This window comes from Macrobrachium nipponense, chromosome 16, assembly GCF_015104395.2.
Source record: "Macrobrachium nipponense isolate FS-2020 chromosome 16, ASM1510439v2, whole genome shotgun sequence".
NCBI lineage: Eukaryota > Metazoa > Arthropoda > Malacostraca > Decapoda > Palaemonidae > Macrobrachium > Macrobrachium nipponense.
Window position 1 is genome coordinate 85,548,396 of NC_087209.1, and position 25,000 is coordinate 85,573,395.

Below are 25,000 nucleotides of genomic sequence, written 5' to 3' on the forward strand. Positions count from 1 at the left end.
CTAATCCAACACCCCCCTTACTGTAAATCAACATTTAGTTTTAAATTTAGGCTTATCCTTTGCCCTAATGCCAGACCGCAAAAACAACCTAGACTTCATAGTGGCTTTTGATAATTTCATATCTGACAAAAACTACAGCCGTGAAGAGATATGTTTAAAAGGAGTGTTACTAAATGCTTTAACTGACCTTCATAAGAAATATCCTGTTCCCCGCAGATTCATGATAGCCATCCACTCGCTAAACAAAAAAAGTTAGATGTTATAATAAGTAGATCCGACAAAGACGGCAAAATTGTAATAATGGACAAAGACTTCTACCTCGACAAAATCAACCAGCTCCTTAGCGACACAAATACTTACGAAAAACTGACGAAAAATCCCCTCCAGAACGTTCCCACAGAATTTTTTCGGAAAGTAAGATTAATTGGCCAAGACAAAAAGAGTATTGAACTATTAGAGAAAAATTTAAACAAGTAATTATCCTAAATTTACCCTACTTTTATGGCTCAAAAATTCAAAAATCACAAAGACAATTTCATTCAGACCCATCGTTTCATGCGCCGGAGCTTTCAATTACAAAAATTTCTAAATGGTTAGCTGGCCTCCTTTCTCCTTTTTTAGGCACTTTTTTCTCCCAGTCACATCAACATTCGGAAGACTTTTGTCACAAATTCAGAGAAGCACAGCAATAAACCACTTCACAAACATAAAACTTTTAAGGCCTTGACGGTAGACTCCCTATTCACAAAAGTACCAGTAACAGGACGTTCTTCAGTTTTTAAGGAAGGAAAAAAAATTATACCCCCCCTATTCAGATCATTTCCCTTGGCACTTGACAAAATAATAAAGTTAGTTGAATTATGTGCATCTAATAACGTATTTTTCATTCGGCGGGGGAATCATTCTACAAGCAAAAAATTCGGGTGTAGTATGGGTAGTCCTGTAAGTCCTATTTTAGCCAATCTGTACATGGAATACTTTGAAACTACAGTAATAAATGCAATAAAACCCAAAAAACATGCTGTGGATGAGATACGTGGATGACATACTAACATTTGGATAATAAGTGGGGTAATTTTAATGAATTCCTCTCAAAATTAAACGCATTAGTGCCCAGCATCAAATTTAAAGTTGAATGGAAACAGACAACAAAATTCCTTTTCTTGATGTTTTAATAATCAGAGACACGACAGAATACAAATTTACCATATACAGAAAACCAACGTTCTCAACTTCATATATTCACTACTTTAGCTATCATGACAATGCTATCAAGATAGGTCTAGCTAGCAACCTATTCTTAAGAGCCTTACGAATTTGTTCCCCAGATTTCCTGGAAAAAGAATTTGAACTAATTCGCAAGCAACTTTCATCTTTAAAGTATCCTGACCATATAATTGAGAAAGCAATTCAAAAAGCAAACGTAATTTTCTACCGACCCCTAAAGACAAGACCAGAGGACAACCACCCAACAATAAAATAAAAATTCCCCCATTCACCTGGAGACGATTAAGAGAGTAACTCCCCACACCCTTGGAAATCCAACCCTTTTGCATTTTACCTACCCAAATACCTTAGCCAAATCCTGATTAACGTCCAACAAAAGACATCGCCCAAAGACTCTGGGGTATATGAGATCCCATGCCAGGACTGTGACCAATCTTACATCGGATTTACAGGTAAATCACTTCCCCAGAGATTAATACAACACAAACGGTCAGTTAGGTATGACAACAGAACTCGGCTATTTTCAATCATATAAATGAAACATAACCATAGAATAAACTGGAATATGTCACGTGTAATTTATAGCAGCAACTGCCGGTACAAGAGTCAAATGATGGAATCGGCCTTAATAAAAGAGAAGCAGGTAATGAACATCTCAAAGGGAATTGGACATCAGACATCGTCGACGCAGTGTTTCATTCAACCAACGCTTAAGAAGATTAAAGGAAGATTATCAGCGGGGGTGACCTAAATTGGCTTACTTGTGGACGATCTCTTGGTATAAATACCACCTTTTCTGTAAACTTTTCTCTTCATATACTGAAGAGAGAGACAGCAGTCTCTGAATATAGTACTTTTCTCTCTACATTTTGGTGTTTTTATGGGCTCCTTTTATTAGATGGAATTCTGTTGTTACAGACACTTTTACCAGTCATATATATATATATTATATATATATATATATATCGAAATACAAATGTCCTTTAATATCTAATTCACTCTACCTCGGAATTATATATTTTCATATATGTAAACCGTTTTAGAGGGGGGAATTTATTAAGCGATAATTAGAATTGGCCATCGACAGGCTGCGAACCAGCGACTTCCCAATCCCAGGACTGGCAGTGAAGCCTTAAACCACCCCGACACCGAGGTAGAGCGAATTAGATATTAAAGGGACATTTGTAGTTCGATATATGTATATGAATCATGGTAATGTGATAGACTTATATATATATATATATATATATATATATATATATATATATATATATATATATATATATATATATATATATATATATATATATATATATATATATATATATATATATTTGATTATAAAAACAAAAGTGTTGAAAACAGGTCAACGGACATTTAAAAAGAACGAATTGCATTATATTTTTTTTTATTTTTGGTGGTATCTCTATCACTACTCAAGCAACAATACTTTTAATGATATCATTATTTATGCAAGAACGTTCGCAGTCCATGGCAGTATAAGGCTTATCATATAAAGTTTATTAGCGTCCACTTAAGCTTGAAGACGAGTTTATCTTCATTGAAATATCTTAAAACTATAACTATGTCTAGTAAGCAAGTCCATACCTGTGAATCACATACATGATTGATAAATTATGATATGAAAGTATCAATAAAAATTTGTAGAATTGTAAAATTTCTTGTAATAGGTAGCTCACCTTCCTTGTGGTTAGCCACAACATTGATAACGTCGGAAGATATGGGAAGGTCCTCTCTGACGACGGCACAATAGCGATTTTGTGAAAACTCGATCAATGTTCTTCCTGAACCGGACAGAAGCCTTGTAGCTGTGGAGCGAAAGGGAAAAATCAATGAGACAATAATTATGTAGGTTGTAAATCAACTTTAAGAAAAGTGCACGATATCTATATATGTGTGAATGTATGCATGCATATATATATATATATATATATATATATATATATATATATATATATATATATATATATATATATATATATATGCTAGCTGACTAACCCGGCGCTGCCCGTGAAAATTCTGAATAACCACCAATAAACTCACTCTCCCTCATTCTTTCTCTTTCCTGTTAAGATAGTTGCTTCAATTACATTGCCTAGCATTTTTGACATTTTATATTTCACTCATTCTTACCACCCCAATTCCTATAGAGCAGAGGTTTTCTACCTTTTTTTCCACCATGTACCCTTTCTAGTATTTTCAATTTCATTAATGTACTCCCTCCACTTTGTATAAAGAAATCAAAGCAATGTCAGAAAAAAACTTCTCTGTGTTTATTTGTAGTTACTGTGCTGAGGGGAATTAAGTACTTAACCCTCCTGACATAACCAGTATTGTTGTAAACACAAAGAAATTCATTAAAAATAAATAATTTTTTTTATTTACCTGTTTCTATATGCACTATATTTTCAAGGTTATGGTACTGAACTACAAAAAACAAAATACATTATTATTACATCAGCAGCACTGGGAGTTAATGAGATTGCTTAAACTGTTTTTCATCAACTAGCCTAGTCAACTGGGAGCAGTTTTTGCTAAAGCACATCGAAGGCTGGCTTCTACATTCAACCGAGACCTTAGTTTTGATTTTATGACAAATAAGCTGGATAACCCAGTTTCACACAGATACTATGTTGATGGGAAATACGTGTGGATATGATTTGGATATTTTACACCAGAACTTGACTAAAGACTGTTTCTAAAATACTAGAACACAAGCACTGGAGCCATTCACAAGTTCAATAAACTCTTCCTTAATAGCATCATTAACAAAAGCAACATTTGTATGGAAAGGACCTCTAATTAGCTTTAAGTTTCCTTCAGGCACACCAGGAAAGTATCTGTCTATTTCATTTTCCAGTGAGGAAAGGCAATCCACTCTTATAAGATTACCATCTGAACTACAGTAGAGGTGTCCTGCCTGTCTGCAAGTGGGCGGCCAGGCCCCTAACTCTAATAACCCGTGGCGAGCGCATACGACCTTGACAGACCCTTAGCATAGCACCTAGGGTATGCGTACCCCATGTTGAAAATTCCTGCTATAGGGGCTAAACTTGAACTTATAAGGCATTGGGAGTATCACCATTCATCTCAGCAGCCTCAGGAAACTATGGATTAGAAACTAATATCTTGGTTTTTGGTTATTTTTACATGTCACCCACTTCCCACCCCAACTCCTTCCCACAGTATTGTTTTCTAGATAATAATTCATATGTATACTGAAATGTGGTATTACAAATTCATAGAGTTTATTTAGTTACTATGCCACCGGGCAGAACCATCCCGTTTCCGGGAAGCCCTTCCTACATCCACCCCCTTTGGTGCCTTATGGTGCAATAGTGATGTCTTACCTCTACAGTGCTCTTTTCTAGATAGTAAGTCATATGTACCATACTAAGTCTGGTTGCAGTTGCTAAATGCATTAGAGAATTATGCTGGAATATATACACCCCCATACATACTACATGCATATGTAATAACATATATAGTGAATCTAACTATAAGAGTAGTGAAGGAGAGAGACTTGGAGTGAGATGGTAGTCACAGTCCTGTGTATGAGTAATGTGCTGGAGTTTTCATGAGGTCAGCAGGTGCGACGGGCTAAGCAACCAAGAGAGGTTACTGAACTCTGGCGGTGTTGTCAGTTAACATCATTTTAGTATTCGTGTTTATCCTTATCTAAATGAAGATAATGTTTCTATCAAGTCCGATGTGACTCTTTAGTAATTTTCAAGACATAAACTAATATACTTTTTGTCTGATAAGTCTTGAATCAAATTTGTGTGTTATTGTGAGTTCATTAGTTTGTGCGTTCATGTGCCAGGGTGTAAGGCGTGTTTGTCACCCAGAGTCAGATTCATAGCACAGGTTCAACAAGTGTGGATCGCTCGCATTTTTATAACAAAATCTTGGAAAATAAAGAAAAAAATAGATGTATTTTATTTAATCATCTCTCTTGAACAACTGGCGATTGCTTAAAAAGCATTTTCTTTTAAGGAAGTGATTATTTTTTAACTTGGGAAATTTTCAATCCTTTCCTTTGTTATCATATGAGGTTAAGATCAGGTAGGGTATATTCATATAACCTGTTAGGAGGACCAATAGAGGTAGAGGTAGAGGTAATGATAAGTCTTTTAAAAATCTCAAGAAATCCAGCTCTGACATGGACTCAAAAAATGTATTCACAGTTTGTGATATTCGATCAGCCATAGCGCCATTCCAAGGCTTGGTCAATGGTCAGTTGACTCAAGGGGTAGAAGCTGGATCATGGCCACTGGGACACACTTAAAAGTTAAGAGAATAGTGGATCCTGATAGTCAATTACAGGAAGCCAAATCATTTATAGATTATGGCAAGGACAATGCAGTCCAATGGTTACGAACACTATCGTTCAATATGTGTCTGACATGGGATGATTTAAAAAATGCATTAAGGGAAGTGTACGGTACTGAAGTTCAGATCGATGAAGTTCCTAGCCCTTAGGAGTATATATAAGATAGCAGAACGAAAGGACTTATCAATAATTTCATGTTCAGCTTCTAACTTCTTCCTGGGTAAATGGTAACACTATGAGAACCCTAAATGTGTCATATAATGCAACTTGCATTATTGACTGGTATGTTGCCTGATGCAATGGTACGTTGTTTTGATACTAGACTTGACAAAACTTCCACTAAGAAGACTGTTACCACTCAGATTAAGAGACATATGTCTAAATGTCCAGATCTAGATGCTACAATCGTAACTTATATTGATGGAGCTGAAGCTAAACATAATACCATTGTACTACAACAGGTAAATGTGGTTAATTCCAAAAATCAACAATCAAATGTTTCAGTTATAATCGTATCGGTCATTTTAAAGATGAATGTAGGACTAAATGCTGTAGTATTCACCAGACCACTACTCATAGTTATCAGAGCTGTTATCAGAGGAAAAACAATAAAAATGGGAATATAAACAAAGAGGGTAACAATAAATCCAGTTCTGCATCTACAGGTAATCTCAATAATATTCAGAAAAAAATCCACAGTAAGAAAATCTAGGGACAGATATATCAAAACAACTATCAAGGCAAAGCTAATGTTAATATGGTTCAAGATCAAACTCAGAGTAGTTCGTCATCTTCATAGGATTTTCCAACTGTCAGAGACATACTAGTGACAACTTAGATATCTCTAAGGCTCAGAATGGTTATGTTGAGTTGCATGTAAGTAATAGGTTTCATACCTTGACTGATCAATGTAATGTTTAATCAGATATACAGGAGAGTGTTAATAATTGTACTTTATCTTGCAATCATTCAGTTTAAATATAAATAGAATATTCACACTCATCCATAGGAAAATAAATGAAAGACCAGTCATTTAGGCGATCAATAAACATCATAAAACTTTTACTTTGTTCCTAGACACTGGTAGTCCTCGTAATTTGATGGATTTAAAAATCTTATCACTTGCTGTTTCCAGATTATCCTATAGAAGACTAACGTCAAGCTGGCAGGCATAGGAAATAACAATTTAAATGTGGTACGCACTGTCACAATTCAGTTCAGAATAGGGAAAATAACGTTAACTGATGATTTCATTGTAGTAAATGGGATCAACATGCACCTAGTCTTTATTTTAGGTTATCCATCTACGTCTAAGAATAATAGAGTAATGGTTCTAGCAAAACGTGGTGTTTTTATCAAGGGGAAATTCATTAGGTCCCCCCATGCACTTAAATCCACATCAGATTGTAAGGACGTACCAGATAGTCAAGTTACTTACATGAAAGAGCCTATTAGTGTTTGGAATATATCAGAAATAAATGAAGCAACTCAACATAATTCCTTTTCACAGGTAATTGCTAGTTTAAAACAGCATACACAACCTAATGAACCATATATATTCTTGTAACTGCTAAGAAAGTCCTCACTGGGACTGAGATCATGGTATTAAACGAATCAATTAAAGTTCATGGTTTGTCTGCGACAGAAGCAATTTATACAGTTGATAGCAATAATCAAACAGTAATAGATGTTTACAATCACTCAAAGAAAGAGCTGCTTTTAAATGAAAACACACCTTTGATGTATGTTGAGGATAGGATTTTATCAGTAGCATAAAGAGAAGATGATCACTCATCAAGTGACAATGTTATCTTAAATTCAATAAAAGATAAGTTGGTAGAGGATATAAAAGACATAAATGTTCAGAATATTTTGAAAGACTAGTAACAAAATACAGTGATGTATTCACTACTAACACTGGCTGTTTGGGAAAACAACAGTAATAGAACATCAGATAAGATTAAGAGATCCAAGTAAGATAATATACGTTCCGTCATGCAGGTTACCTATGAAATTCCAGAATGAAATAACAGAGGAAGTAGATAAAATGCTTTAAGAAGGTGTAATAAAGAAATCAGTCAGCCCATGAACTATACACTTGTAGTTGTCCCCAAGAAAGACAGGACTTAGAGAGTTTGTGTCAATTGCAGACAACTCAACGATGAGACAGTTCCGGACAGATTTCCTGTTCCATGTACTGATGATATTTTGTCTGTCTCAGGTCAATATTCTTATTTTACTTCATTAGATCTGTTGAGAGGTTTTCATCAGATTCCTTTGGAAGAAAAGTGTACACATTTACTGCGAATAGAGGTCACTTTGAATTTATGAGAATGCTTTTTGGGTTGCGTTGCACACCTATAACCTTCACGAGGATGATTAACTTAGTTTTTGGAGATATGTAGGGTGACATTCTTCATGCATATATGGATGACTTAGTTATGTTTTCACACACACTTGAGGAACATCTTAGGAAATTAGAACTAATTTTCCAAAGGTTAAGACTATAATTCAAAAGGAAAATGATCTTAATATGATTTTTACAAGGATGAACTAGTTTATTTAGGTTTTGGAGCATCAAAAGATGGTTTAAAGGTAATACATGATAAGGTTTCGGCCATAGAAAAATTCCCAGAACCTACCACAGTGAAAGGTGTACAACAATTTTTAGGTATATGCGGATATGACCCTAGGTTTGTATATAATCATTCAGTAATAGCAGGTCCTCTGACTGATTTGACAAGGAAAGGAACAGGTTTTGAATGGGATGTTCAGCAACAGACAGCTTTTAACACTTTAAAAGAAAAGTTACTTGCCTCACCAATTTTGATTTTTCCTGATTACAATAAACCACCTTATATTGCTACTGACGCATCTGATTATGGGGTAGGTGGTGTACTACTACAATGGAAAAACGATAAATTACACCACACAGCATTTTGCTCAAGAAAAAAATTAAACCTGCTGAGAGTAAATATGCAGCTATAGATAAAGAAGCATTAGCCATTGTAAATTCCTCATGTAATTTTAAATATATAATTTATGGTTATGAAGTTCATGTTTTAACAGATCATAAACCACTTTGTGATTTCTATTAGTCCCAAAAGGACAAAATGGCATATGATAATACAAGGCTTTGGTGCTAAGATAGGATATGTTCCTGGAAAACTAATATAATTGCTGATGTATTATCCAGGAACCCTGTGCCATCTCAAACACATAATTCACTGTATGTTAAAAAAATATCTTGGTATTGCAGAATGTAGGTGGTACTAATGTTAATGGTGAAAATGTTAATCTTACAGATGGTCATCAAATCTTATCAGAACCAGCAGTTGACTCTTCTGATGACCTAGGGTGGAGTCATGATGTTCTATTAAGGGAACAGCTGCAAGATGAAAAACTTGTCAGGATAATCGAATCTCTAAACGGAGACAAGAATACTGAGGCATATAAAAAGTGTTACACACAAAAAAACTGAATGCGCATCTTGGTTTCTCTACTATGCTAGCAAAAGCAAGGAATATGTTTTACTGTCTTCAATGTCAATGGATATCCATAGTTATATTAAATCTTGCGAGGTATGTCGTAAGAATAAAGGTTATGTTAATTAATGAAACCATTGTCTTTAGGTACTTATCCTGTACCGAAGAAACCATTGGAAAGGGTGCACAAAGATTTATTAACAGGTTTTTATGAAACTAATCGGGTTAATAAACATTTGTTTATTGCTATAGATGCCTTAACTAGATTTGTGGAAATATTTCCATTGAAAACAAAAACTGCACAAGAGTGTGCACGGGTCTTTTATGATGGTTTCATATGTCGTCATGGGATACCTAATGTTCTTTTTTCAGACTCAGGTGGTGAGTTCAATAATGCTTTCCTGGTATCATCGTGTTCATTCTTAGAGATAATGAAGATCAACGCTTTAGTCTATCATCCAGAATCTAATGGTTTAGTAGAAAGGGTGAACCGTAAAATAATAGATATCCTTAAGGTTACCATAGGTGGCATGGATCCTAACTGGGATCTAGTAATTCCAACAGTAGTATGTACAATTGATACTGCTTATCATTTATACAATTGAAATGTCCCCTTATGAAGTTCTTCATGGTGTTAGAATGAGGTCGTCTTTTGATGTGATGAATTCTACAGAGGATATACCTGACCCAATAAGAATGCAATTGATGTCAGTCAGGTTGGAATTGACATACTTTTCAAGCAGTGATCTGATGCAAATATAGTTATGAAAAGAGATCATGATAAAGCAGCAAAGTCTTATAAACTTTATCAAGTTGGTGATAGAGTCTATGTAAAAGTTCAAGCTAGAAAAGGTTTAGACTATAAATTAACCCCACTATTCGATGGTCCATTTCAAGTTCTAGATATATTGTTAGCTAACAGATTGAAGGTTAGAAACCAGACTAACCCAAATGATAGACGAATAGTCAAGGTATCTCAATTCCGAGCATAATATATTATTGTGGCATGATGTTTTAGGGTGATACCATTATTTATATTTTCATTATTTTACTATTATCAATTACATTAATTTTACATTGCATAAATTATCACTCTAAATTTGAGTATGGTTTTACAGGTTATCCTTATCTTACAGGTTAATCATGAAACATGTATGTTTCTGCATATCCATGTGTGCTGCGGCCCAATCGCTATTCTTTTGGGAAATTCCAATTTTAAGTTAGGGCCTGGATGATAATAGAACAAAGCGTAGATTTTTATCCATACACCAAGAGTATAGTGATGGAAATCACGATGGAAGCTATCTTTCTCACGGAAGAGAATGTGTTTCAAGAGAATTTAGATGCAATCGGGAAGAAATATTCTACTCTTAATCATACAGGGCCTATATCACCAGTTTATGACATGGCTAAACTTTTATATAAGGAAGTTAATGATAAGTTACTAGAGACCCTTAATAAAGTTAATCAACTACAGAAATGGTCTATCCCTTATGATGTGGTAGAACGTAGGAATTCAATGTTGTTCGCTGCACTCAGTGGTTTAGGTATTTTCGATTCATTAATAGGTATTGGTCTAGGTACTGCAAACTTGGTGAAATTTCGGGTTGAAAAACAAAAAGTTAAGCTACTAGAGCGGGAACAAGACTTAATAGTTTCACAGTTAGATAAACAGTTACAAACTCTTAATAAAGTAGTAGATAAAATAAATCAAGCCCCAAGTCTTGTGCAACAGATGGATGAAACTCAGTTATTAGTTACAACTTTGTCTTATTATTATGCTAAAATATCACAGATATATGAGGAAATCATTACTTTGAGGAAAAAACTAAAGATTACATTGAAGCTATCACTTAGCAGTAAAAAGGAGTTTTATCACCACAGTCAATGCCAATAAAGGACTTGATGCAAATCATTCACAATGCTCGAGATAGAATGGGTTGGAAACCGTTAGTAGAACCACAGACTAGCATTTTGTTATAGCTTAATAATTTCTGTGCGGGTAGAAAAGGGTAAAATCTCAATCTCTATTCCTTTTAATCATTCCGATCCATGGGAGTCTTATGTTTTGCACCTTTTCCTACTAAGTTCGGGGCTTCCACTATTCTAATGATATCCGGCTATAGGGCTTTAGTTTTGTTGTCTAGGTCTCAGAACATATACGCAGTCGTATATGAGGATGCCAAACTCATAATTGCAACACTTCTTTAAATTCCAAGATCTGCTCAGTAGACTCATTTGCGTTCCAAGACATTGACAGCTAATCATGTCTGCTTCAATCAATTCAAAATGGAACTTTTACCAGGATGGAGATCGTTGTCTCGTTGGTTACCTTGATTATGAGAAAGGCATATGCTCGTACAGGCTAACAAATAGATCTACCATTCGCTACGATCGCCATGGATTCCAGATGTGATGTCCGGCTGGTGATGTACTAGTGCTGATATTGAACTTTTAGTAAATGGATGCAACACCACATCAAGGACGTACATCCACGGGGACTATAGTTCTTCATGAATTCTACGTGGGAATTAAACAACGTTACGTTCAATGTACCAGTATTCGGCAGTGGACTAAGTAATATTACCGAAACCGAAATTGAAGGTCCCGTCCTTCAATTTAAGGAATCAGGAATTAGTATGGACAAAATTTTAGTATTTCTTTTGGGTACTATCACTCTTATCACATCCTCCGTAGGTATAATAATAGTGTTTGGGTTACATATCAGAATGAAAAGGCATAGTGATTTAAAGAATGGATGAAATGCTGAATTGTCTGACTTTACTGTCGGCCTATATTAAGGTTCGCCTAAACTCGTGATGGCCACACGAGGTTTAGTTATTCTTTTGACCAGTGGTCATGAAAGAGACTTGGATGAAAAGGGTTGTGTGAGAAGTAGTATTTCTGATTACAATACTTTAATTATACACTATCATAAACATTTTAATGAAATAGAAAGGATAATATTGAAAGGTTTTAAGAGGGAAAGTCAACCACTGTTAATGCTTTTATTATGAATATTATACATGTATTTTATAATAGGTTGGGCATATTTTATATGGTCGTTTTAATCACATATAACCATAACTGGTTAATATATCACTTTGTACTTTATAGTATTTACACTTATCTCTCATATATACTATATATATATATATATATATATTATATATATATATATATATATATAATATATATAGCATACATAATATATATAACGAATATATATATATATATATATATATATATAGTATATATATATATATATATATATATATATATACACACACACACACACACACACACGGATATCTATATATATATATATATATATATATATATATATATATATAATATATATATAATATATATATATAATATATTTATATATATATATGCATCATATACACACACACACACACACACACACACATATATATATATATATATATATATATATATATATATATATATATTATTATAATATTATATATATATATATATATATATATCATATATGAGAGATAAGTGTTAATTACATAATGTACAAGTGGGTATATTAACCAGTTAGGTATATGTGATTAAAGACAGATAAAATATGCCCAACCTATTAATAAAATACATGTATAATTTTCATAATAAAAGCATTAACAGTGGTTGAATTTCTCTCTTGAAACCTTTCAATATTATCCTTTCTATTTCATTAAAATGTTTATGATAGTATATATATGTGTGTAATTAGAAATACTACTTCTCACAGCCCTTTTCATCCAAGTCTCTTTCATGACCACTGGTCAAAAGAATAACTAAACCTCGTGTGGCCATCACAAGTTATAAGAAAGCGATCAAAGAAGATGCAGACTGGTTGCTGAGTTAGCGGATATGGGAATGAAGTTTTCAAATTATCATGGTTTAAACAGCATCCCAATTATTTGATCATTGCACCATTGCTTGGCAGACCATCAAATGTCAATGATATAATAGTAACCCCAACTGAATGAAGCCTATTCAAACCTCGCTGAATCCAATTTACTCGTTCGTTCATGAGAACCAAGACCTGCAATCAAGTAATATCCAACAGGCAATTTCCAGCTACCATTTACTGCAGTTACCATCATGCAAGAGCCTCTCTACTAAGGGAATGCTATCATTATCTAATTTTGTACCCATGTCAACAAACCCGCAATATTTTTTCACATCCCGTTCTACCTGCTGTTTGATTGTCATTTCATCCATGATTAAACAAATTAGAGGATTGCGGCTTCCAGTGCTGCGTCAGCTTTCGTCATTAATGCTGAAAAAGAGAGATTTCCTGAATCCAAGTTGGCCATCTACTTGTGGATACCACTTCAAAATTGTTCTAGGATGCGGTAAACATGTATCAAACATTTTCCGAGCGTAGAGATATGTATGCGGGGAATAAAAGTGAAAGGGGAGGGCAAAACTTCTCAGTTCTCGGGAATATTTATCCTCAGATGGAATTTGCAAATTACTTTTTTAAAAGATCTGGCAACCGCTAGCACACTTCTCTAATACGTCCACCATAGTGGCGCGCATGAAAGATTTCCTCCTTAATTCACATAAAACACTATTCAAATCACTATTCTTTTGCCAAGACGCCGTTTATATTGCTGTAATAGTCTTATCTTTTTTCTTAATGAGCATACCTGAACTAGAGCATCACTGAGTTTTCTTTTTAACACATTGCCGCTGACCCATTTTTTTTAAAGATCCTCATCTTTTGGAAAACTGAAAATAAAAAACGTATTTATGCAAAAAACAATCAATTAACTTCCACAACTTGAGCGTGTGTGTAGTGCATTCGCTTACAAAGATAATATAACATTTTGAATGTTATATGACATCTCATTTATAAGAATATTTCATCGTTTCTACTTCTTCCTTTTACAAAATATAACAACAGTGTGTAACAATTGAAAGTAAGAATCTAAATGCTGCTACTATAATATCCAAACATGATACTGTACTTAATATCACCACTTATTGCAAGATGCAGGGTAAGGTGTCACAAGTGAACGAGGTAAATGAACATATCACTAACGTAAACTACTAAATAAAAACATGTAATGCTTGTTTTCTAGTGCAATTGACATACTGTCTTTGCTGATTCTCTGTCTCCATGGTTTAAAAAAAAATGTGCGATAGTTATACCCTACGCAATACTTACCGATGAAATGTAAAGTAGTATGAATTTAAAGTTTTACCCAGTCTTTGAGTGCATCCATGTGCAGCTAACGAACTAGGCATCCTTTGAAATAATAATATGACAGTTATGTACTTCCGAAACAGATATTCGAGCAAAACTGAGCTTCCATTTTTGTTTTTCTTTTTTCAGCGGGTAAGGTGAGTGTGCTTTTTTATCTACACGCGCTGACCTGGTCGGTTTCACTAATCCAGGAAAAGGACATCTCCATCTATTCAACCTCCTTGGTGAAGGAAAAAGAATTGGGGTGAGATGGTAGTAGTCACAATCCATTGTATGAGTAACGTGCTGAAGTTGTCGTGAGGTCAGCAGGCGCGATAGCCTAAACAACCAAGAGAGGTTACTGAACTGTGGAGGTGTTGTCAGTTAACATCATTTTAGTATTCGTGTTTTTCCTTATCTAAATGAAATTAATGGGTAATTGGTTCACATTAGTTCAAACAGGAAAAGCTCATTTGGATAAACAGACCACTATTGTAGGAAATGAGGAAAAATAAAAAGGAAGTACCGCCAGCTTTCTTGGAGACAAACGGAAGAGATAGAAATACTGCTATGCATTTAGTGAAAAACTTCGTCTTCTTTCATATTGCCCTCCTAAAAAGAAAAAGAAAATTGACCTAATGCTAAGCACTAAACATGAGAAAGATGATCCCAATTCAGTTACGTTATCAGAGTTAATAAGCATCTATAACTTCACCAAGTGTGGTGTTGACAGCTTTGAGCAGCTATGCCATATATACACGTGCTCGTAAAACACGTCGTTGGCCATTATGTTCATTCCATAACTTGTTGGATATGATTGGAGTAAATTTCCTGCTTCTATAGAATGGTTCTTCATCAATGAAGAAGGAAACTTTTAAGTACAGAGGGTCCTATCTCAAAAGGCTCTCCTTAGATTTGATAAAGCTGCATGTGAAAGTATTGCTGCAATTCCTAATTTGCCTCGTCAACTTCGTTATACCATAAGACATGTTTTGATGACTACCACTCCAGAAGAAGCAGCAAAACCCGAACCATGTAGTGGAAGGTGCAGTTTTTGTCAAGACCGAAAATCTAGACAAGTACGTGCAGCGCAAAAAGTTCATTTGCCTGGAGCATCAAAACGGAAATGTTTCAAAATTCCTCTGACTAATGGAAGATTTTCCTATTTTGAGAGTTTTCCAGTGAAATAGATGTTATTCTTTTGTTTGTTATAAGTAATAGTGAATAAAAACAATTCACTGATATATATATATATATATATATATATATATATATATATATATATATATATATATATATATATATATATATATATATATATATAAAGACCAGACAGAAAAAGACAAACCCCGAGTTTTCTAATATCAGAAGTAATTCTAGAATATGTAAAACTTCTACTGAAAATGAGGACTTTCCAGTTTAGGGCAAGCTTCCAACAGCCATAAATTGACAAATTTAAGAGTCGTTAATGATCAAACAGCCAAACCTCTGCCGGAACACTATACCTCTTCATTAAGTCTTTCGTTTTCTCTGTTGTCTTAACATTGCCATTGAATAGGTTGGTCCAGTTATACGTAACTGCTGTATATCTATTTTCTTTTTTTGGGATTTTATGTTTGTTTTTTGTTTGTTTCTTTTAGTTTTCGGGGAAGTCAGAGAGTATGTCCTATGGAGGAGGGTAGAGAGAGAATTCAACTTGAAATTTAAATTGCATGAACTATAAAAATTGGTGCCCAACCCTGTAAAAGTATTTTTCCGATGAATGCTGGTTTGAAACCCAGCATCTTCCCTAGTGACACGTACATCGAGAAATGATAGTGTTGTGAGTTTCTTTCTCTACTGTAAACTTTATATTGGGGTGTTGAGCATTAATGAATTCTAAAAAGTTGTCGGCGTTAAAATCGTGTTTAAACAAGGTAAAGGTGTCGTCTACATACCTCTTATAAAATAATGGGTGAAAACTAAGGGGGCAATTGTCAAATACTGTCTCCTCCAGGGAGTTCATGAAAATATTGGGGAAGGTAGGGCCTAAAGGGCTTCCCATTGCCATCTCCTCCACCTGTCTGAAACAAGAATCATTAAAAATAAAGACTGTGTCCCGCACGGCATATTCGAAAATTTGCTTAAATAAGTGTCTATTAAAACCGTTAAAAAGGGAATCAGGTAATGGAAAAAGTTTGTTTAGTATGATCTCGATCGTCTCCTCAACAACACTTTTACAGAGTTGGGCACCAATTTTTATAGTTCATGCAATTTAAATTTCAAGTTGAATTCTCTCTCTCTACCCTCCTCCACAGGGCATACTCTTTGACTTCCACCTGGTCAGCTTTTCATAAAGAAGTGGAGTTTTTGGCAAATTTTTCCCGCAATAATTGTTTTCCATCCCACTATTTCCATAGAGTCCTTAATAAGCTCCTAACCACTAAAATGAAACCGCCTATTCCAATATATACCGCTCCAAAATTATGTATTTATGCTAAGTTCCCTTTCCTTCAAGATAAAAGCTTTAAAAAGAAATTCATGAATTTAATTCATAATGAATTGCCACAGTTAATCCAACGAAATCCTCTAAGTATACGTTCTTTTTTTCAGAGTGAAGGACAGACTGAGCCCTTCCTTGACATCCAGCATTGTTTATAAATATACCTGTCCCAGATGTAGTCTGGGAACTTACGTTGGATGTACGAGGAAGCTTCTCAGGGTCCGTTTCTGCTCCCATCAAGGTGTCAGCTTTAGGACAGGATGCAGATTGTCCAATCCCGAATTATCTAATATTCGGAATCACTCTCAGATTTGTGGTGCCCGCGTGGACATCAATGATTTTAAGATTATTGGATCAGCAAGTAGAGACGACGAGTTGATGGTGCTGGAGTCCCTTCTTATTAAGACCAATGTACCAACACTAAACACCTAATCGTCATCCACACAAGTGTTTGTAGCATAACTGCCTGTTCCACGCAACTGTTTTTAGCACAACTGCCTGTTTGTTTACTCTCCACGTTCTGTTTAGTCATCTTCTTATGTTAATTTTCTCTCAGCCTTTTTAGTCACTTTTTAACTCTAACCTTGGTAGGCGTTCCTTTCGAGTTCTCGTTTTAATTTGTATTTGTAAATGTCAAATATTTATTGTGCTTTTTTTTTTAGATTTTTTATATGAGTGAGTGATGTTTTAGTATTCATAATACATAATTTCCAGCCTAGAGGATGCATCATGTGATGTGAAACGTTGGTGTAATAAACGATACCTGTGAAAGACATACCATTACCTCTTCCACTTGGATGTTGGTCGGGTCTGCTACCCCTATGATTCTTCTATATATATATATATATATATATATATATATATATATATATATATATATATATATATATATATATATATATATATATATATATATATATATATATATATATATATATATATCTAATAAAATGAGCCCATAAAAAACACCAAAATATAGAGAAAAAAGTACTATATTTCAGAGACTGCTGTCTCCCTCTTCAGGTAGATGAATGAGAAAAGTTTACAGAAAAGGTGGTATTTATACCAAGAGGTCCATCCACAAACAAGCCAATTTAGGTCACCCCCGCTGATAATCTTCCTTTAATCTTCTTAAGTGTTGGTTGAATGAAAACGTCGATCGTATCTGTAATCCATGCTCCTTTTGAGATGTTCATTACCTGCCTCTCTCTTATTAAGGCCGATTCCATCATTTGACTCTTGTACCGGCAGTTACTGCTATAAATTACACGTGACAAATTCCAGTTTATTCTATGGTTATGTTCATTTATATGGTTGAAAATAGCCGAGTCATTGGGAGATGTCTTTTGTTGGACGTTAATCAGGGATTTGGCTAAGGTGTTTGGGTAAGTAAATACAAAAGGATTCGATTTTCCGAGGGGGTGGGTTACTCTCTTAATTGTGTCCAGTTAGGTATGGACAACAGAACTCGGCTATTTTCAACCATATAAATGAACATAACCATAGAATAAACTGGAAATTTGTCACGTGTAATTTATAGCAGCAACTGCCGTACAAGAGTCAAATGATGGACAATCGGCTTTAATAAAAGAGAGGCAGGTAATAAACATCTCAAAAGGAGCATGGATTTCAGATACGATCGACAACGTTTTCATTCAACCAACACTTAAGAAGATTAAAGGAAGATTATCAGCGGGGGTGACCTAAATTGGCTTGTTTGTGGATGGACCTCTTGGTATAAATACCACCTTTTCTGTAAACTTTTCTCATTTATCTACCTGAAGAGGGAGACAGCAGTCTCTGAAATATAGTACCTTTTTCTCTATAAATTTTTGGTGTTTTTATGGGCTCCTTTTATTAGATGGAATTCTGTTGTTACAGAACATTTTTACCAGTCTATATATATATATATATATATATATATATATATATATATATATATATAGATATATATATATATATATATATAATATATATATATATATATATATATATATATATATATATATATATATATATATATATATATATATATATATATATATATATATATATATATATATATATATATATATATATATATATATATATATATATATATATATATATTTACCATTTTTTTTTTATATTTTAGCATTGAATCTTTCCTTTTCCTTGTCAAAGTGGAAAAGGATGATGTAAAATCCTGAATAACTAACTAGATTATCTATCCAATTTGCAAGTAAATCCTAAACAACCTTCTCTCGTCTTAAATGTTACTTTTTTGTCTGTGTACAACAGTGGTCACTTAGAAATCTAGAATGAAAATTTTTAAGATCCCTCATAGGCTATTGCAGACCTTTCCTTAATCATTTATTCTCTCTCTCTCTCTCTCTCTCTCTCTCTCTCTCTCTCTCTCTCTCTCTCTCTCTCTCTGAATTTGTATTTTCTGGTTCTCAAACACTTGTGATCCTTAACTTTCCTTGTCACCTTCGTTAGTATGAGTTTAAGTAATGCGAATCGTCTACAGATAGTTTTGTGGAGAATGTAAAACGTCAGAGGATATATTGAGACAACATCCAACGTTACAAGAAGTTGGAAATATGGTTCACAACACATTATTAAATTCCCGAGTATGAGATGTTTCAATAATGTGTTTGATGAAATTGTAAAGAAAACGTCATTGCTCTATGTACGTTTGCATATGTCTTTGGGTAATTGTGGTACTGACACAAACATTGTTGCAAGGAGGAATTCATGGTTCCATAGACTCAGAGACTTGACTAACTTCCATATCAGAAGTGGACAAGGTTTGCAATCCTGGTTTATTTTCATCTCTTTTTAATCAGTTCCAATTAGGATATCTACTTTGCTGAAGAAAGTATAAGATCTTGAGTAAACAGTAATAATTAATCATGGAATAACCTGTTATACGGCATTTTTTATGGTTTGCATTCTGAGTTGATAAACTCATAGCAATAGCTTTGATCAAAAGAGTATTTTCTCAGTATTGAGAGCTGCTTTCACTTGACGTCTTTCTTGTAAATGACTACGGAGGAGAATCAGAAATGAAATCCAAGGAAATAACAGCTCACGCACTTCCATAAACATGCCCATATGTACGTATTTACATTTGATGGTAATGACAACGTCGATGGCAATTCCATAAACGGGATTAAAATGAGCGCTGGTGAGAGTAAAGATTTCAAAACTGATAAAACAAAAAATCTCTTCACATCACACACGCAGTAAATAATGTCAGAGAGAGAGAGAGAGAGAGTGAGAGGAGACGAGAGAGAGAGAGAGAGAGAGAGAGAGAGAGAGAGAGAGAGAGAGAGCATCATCTTTATAGCTTTAGTGGTCAATAAAGTCGCTGTTTGTAAAAATGGTTTTGAGCTTGAAGCACAATTCACATTTTGACCTAGTGAATATATTAACAGACAAAAGACGACAGACATGCAGAGATAGTTGGAGAAAGTGATAGTAATATTAATAGTATAAAGGATATGTGATTCGCCACATTTCACCAGACTGATTTTTTTTTTTTTATAATTTACAGTTAAAGATATTTGGGGGATTACAATCGGTAAATATTGCATTTCTGAGGAGTAAACCAGTCTTTGGTATTCATTGGCAAAATCTATGGCAGGAAAGTAAATCATTTAAGTTTTAGCTACCCTTTCTATATTCATAAAGATTTCGTTACGAAAATATTTGAGATAATGACTATTGTTAGCTTGTTAAGTAAATGCTTAATAGAGATAGATGTATTTAGTATATTTTAATAGATTCTTTATAATTAACTTCTACTTTTAAATAGTATCAAGCGGGACAGCTGCTTAGATATTATCCAGTAAATGCCTAGTGAACTTTTAGTGACTATGTTAAAAAAAAAGAATAATAATAATAATAATGATAATAATAATAATATGATATCATAGTCATCAAAGTCATTAACGATTCTCTCTCTCTCCCTCTCTCTCTCTCTCTCTCTCTCTCTCTTGAAGCGAGCTTTCGTCTGAAGCTGTAAACTTCATTAAAATAGAATGGTCTACTTAATGCCAATGAGGCAACATAGCAGTTTCTCCGTCTCACGAATGAGTTTCTTTGTAGCAGCAGGAAAAATGATGTACCAGCTGTTCATTTATTCCTTAAACGGAAAGGGAATGAAGCCCGGGCTACAATGTTGTTATTGGTGATGAAGCCAGCATAATGACAATACCTCGTACGCTATATTTATACCCGCAAGAGGGATTTCAGATATTTTGGGTCAATTTTGGTCAAACGTGGACACCAAGGGGCTCTTCCTATTGGCTGAAAGCAGAATGATTCGTAAGCGAAAATCTGCTACCTGAAGTGGCGCGCCTCCCTGTTCTCCTGACGGTGGTAAGGAGGTGGAATGTTCCCTGGGTCATGATGAAGGAGGCTCTCTGAGATAACTCTTCAGCCACCTGCTACTCCAGGGAGTACGCCCTACGAACAGAACTCCTGGAACCTGGCACCGGCCAATCAATTGCTTCATTGGTCATCCAGTCTCTCCCAGATGAATGAATCATTTCTCTTCCAGCCAGCTGGATGAGTCCGGTGTTGACAGAAAACCAAAAATGGAAAGCAGGTTCTGTAAGCCTGCTTGCTTGTATAAATAGAGCAAGATTTTTGCCCTGGTACTGTCGGCCAACGAAGAATTAGCGTAGTTTCTTAACTCATTGTTCGTTATGGAAATATTGCCATATGTAGGTGCCAGATTATTTACTTAACAATGAATAATATTTCCTTTCAAAGGTGCTATACTTGAAATAGATTACATTAAAATTGAGTAGACTTATTAAACGCATTAAAGATGAGTATTTTGCAAAGTAAGGAAAATATATACCGATGGGTCCACGAATTCTAATTTTATTCTCAACTCCAGCTTCGTGACAGCAATATATCACAGCATAAGCATTTTGAAGTTGGCTTTGCTGCCGCTCGAGTCTTGACCCAACGTATCGTACTGCACTGGGGTGTCGTCATTTCGTCTCCTATAGCCGATAAATAATACATTAAGGCCTTAACATTCTTTAATAACGATGTTTAATTAAACTAATTTTGTACTTTGATCAATAATAAAAAATGTATATGACACATTTAGTGGGCCTAAATTTGACTTCTGATTTTCACACATGATAAGCCTAGGTCTATTTTCAGCAGTATTCTCTCTCGGATGGGTAATGTGAAAGAATATTTAAATCGATAATATCTATGCAGATCTGCTTTATGTGATTATTCCCGTTATTCTTGTTTTATTGGCCATGTTCTGCTTTTTTCTTATCCTTTTCATAATTGTTTAACATAATTTACTCAGACCTAGCTATTCAAAGACAAAAAGCAATCATGAAAAAATCAAACTCCTTGCATATCATCCTGTTTCATCTGGACACGTTGGAAAGCTGTGGGAGTCAAAACTGGACACGTTATGAAAGCTGTGGGAGTCAAAACTGACCCGATACATTAAGCGAGGCTTACTTTCATTAAAGTTTTCTTGGGTTGATCTTTCTGTAGCTATTCATTTCTTCTAAATAGAAATTAATTAAAATTTGTTTCACATGTATGGCTAGACCTACTACCATAAGCATATTACAAGTAGCTGAAAGGATAAGAAATATAAAAGGTGACGTTCTCGTTTAAGTCTGTTTCATATGTTTTTTTTTTTTTTCTCAAGAAAAACCCACTGCTTTAATCAGGGGTTGCTCTTTGACAGGTAAAACAATCATACAGGGTGTAACACGAGTGTATGCAAATATTTTGGGGAATGAAAGATACAAGTAACTTTGAACAGAAAATATTTTATAAACATGCATTTTAAGGCTTCCGTTGTCGGTGCGGGGAATTTTAAAATAACCGTTATCATTAGCGATGCTCTCACGCGTTGGAGTTCATAGCGAGAAGTCGGATCGAGTCGCCTGAGATGTAAAAGAGAGTGATAGTGGGAGTAGGCCAATGTTAATAAAGTATCTCCCAATAAAATGTATTCTTCAGGTTTTGTAGAAAAAAAAAAATGCATGCATCATCGAATCTGTTTCCCTCCCTGTACGTGGTATTCACTGGCCACCGATAAAAAATAAAACAGAAAGAGTAAGCCTAACTGAATATTTCATCCATCAAAGGTAAGTGCTTATTCATTAGACTTATTCATTAGACACCTATCAAAGACTTCAAGTGTATTTTTAAAAATCTCTTCCTCTCCATCTAAAGTATTCATCAGACACCAGTCATAGGCGTAGAGCTAGTCATGATTCCTGGTTTAGCAATATTGTGACGAGGCGCTAGAAATGAATGTTGTTCAGCAACATTTACACTACTGTATTGTCTTGCTCTCTCGTGGTGCTTCGAGGAGTTCCACCTCTAGGCCCATGTTCTAAACTTTGCTGTTCTTTAAACAATTTGATTAATCTATGATTCTCTCCGGTATAGTAAGCTTTCTTGATATCTCTCCAACAGGAACTTGCACCGAATGCAGTGCAATAATTGGCTCTCGCTCACCGAAGGATGTTTCTTAGACCGATAAATGACACATTGACATTAGATTCCCGTGTACTTAACGACATCAAAGGCAATAGTGAGGTCGTATTGGTTCCCACTGTTAGGTTATGGAATCGTTAAACTACCTTCAACTTAATATTGAAATGATAATTTAAAGACTATGTTTATGCGATGCTACTAGTGATAGGTGTCTCCTATCTATTTGGTAATGTATATCAGTGGTTGTGATATGACGTTTTTTAACAATATTGCTATATGGAAAATAGTTTTACGCAATAACATAACATGCTGTTCTAAAGATATCAGTGACTGTTTTTAACATCATTACATAAGATTTCTTCCATATTATAAAAGAAAGATAGATAAATAAGACATGAATCGTGCGTCAGGCAGGTGAACGAAAAATTATGAAACTACCACCAGTTTTTTGGCCGTCAGTACATTCACCTTTCAGTAAATGGTGGCGGGTACTACCGAAACGCTAAGGAATAAATAAACTGTGGGCAGTTGTTATATAATTTACCTTATGCTACAAACAAAATAAATCGTGAAATTGAGAAACTGCGATATAAACTCACCGGAATCCAGACAGGCATTCCTTATGAATCGTTCTACGAATACACAAAGAAAACCAAACGGGATACGTTACAATTTGTCTACACTATAAACTAACATGGCTTTAACACTTAAACTACCCAGTGATGTCAAGTTTTCATTCTATGAAAATAAGAAATTAAATCAAGAAGCATTTCTCACAAAGTAACGACTAAACTCTGGATAACTTTACCAAATTAATTTCATGATCGGTTTAATATTTTCGTTATCCACTCTTCAGTAAACTTGTTTTCATACCACCTCTGTCGATAGCAAACTTGTTTTCTTCAGTCAGTCAAATTGAAATTTATGAAGGGAAGCTAGATGAAGGTTCATATTCATTTTTTTTCTTATTTCCTGCCTATCACAAAAACTACCCGGAATGCCGAGAGAGAAAATATCGGAGCCTCTCAGGAAAAAACCGGTAGCATAGCAAACCTTTACTTCAGATGCGCGAATCTGTTACAAAGAAAGCAAAGAAAGTGCGTGAAAGTGGCTGAGTGTAATGTCAACTCATTTAGAAGTAAAGTGAAAGACTCACATAAAAAATTCTTTCATTGGATATCCTTCCCTCGTGAGAGGTAACATTCATGAAGATATAATGTGGTAATTATCCTCGTCTCACTAGAGAGCAGATTGTTTCACGAAAAGCGAAAGTTTTAAGATCATATCAAAGACAGATGAAAGTTAATTAAATTTTTTCTTAAAAGGCGAAATATCATGTCAGTCATTTTTCTTCTGTTGATCTGATCAACTTGAAATCCGATGTCTGCAGATAAAAAAAAATTGATATGGAATGTGTCAGAAAAGCGTATAACTTTTTTACCGGCAAACTTCGGATTTCAAGATGATGATGATTAATACAACTGAAGCAAATTAACTGACGTGATACTTCGCCTTGTTAAGAAAGAAATAAATTAAGTTTTACCCGTCATATGTTTTTCGTGATACAATCTGCTTTGTCTTAAAACGAGCATAATTTTCTCATTATTTCTTCATGTATGTCATTTTGTACTGTCCCTTTGTTGTATTACATATATGTATATATACATATATATATATATATATATATATATATATATATATATATATATATATATATATATATATATATATATATATATATCTATTATATATATATATATATATAT

General features: G+C 34.4%; 1 protein-coding gene across 1 annotated transcript in view; it reads right to left on the reverse strand.

Moving 5' to 3' along the window:
* The window catches only part of LOC135195392 (neural-cadherin-like), a 258,134-nt gene that overhangs the window by 182,442 nt on the left and 50,692 nt on the right, over positions 1–25,000 (reverse strand). Inside the window, 1 exon segment of the mRNA XM_064221649.1 lies at positions 2,928–3,056. Coding sequence (XP_064077719.1) covers positions 2,928–3,056 — 129 coding nt within the window.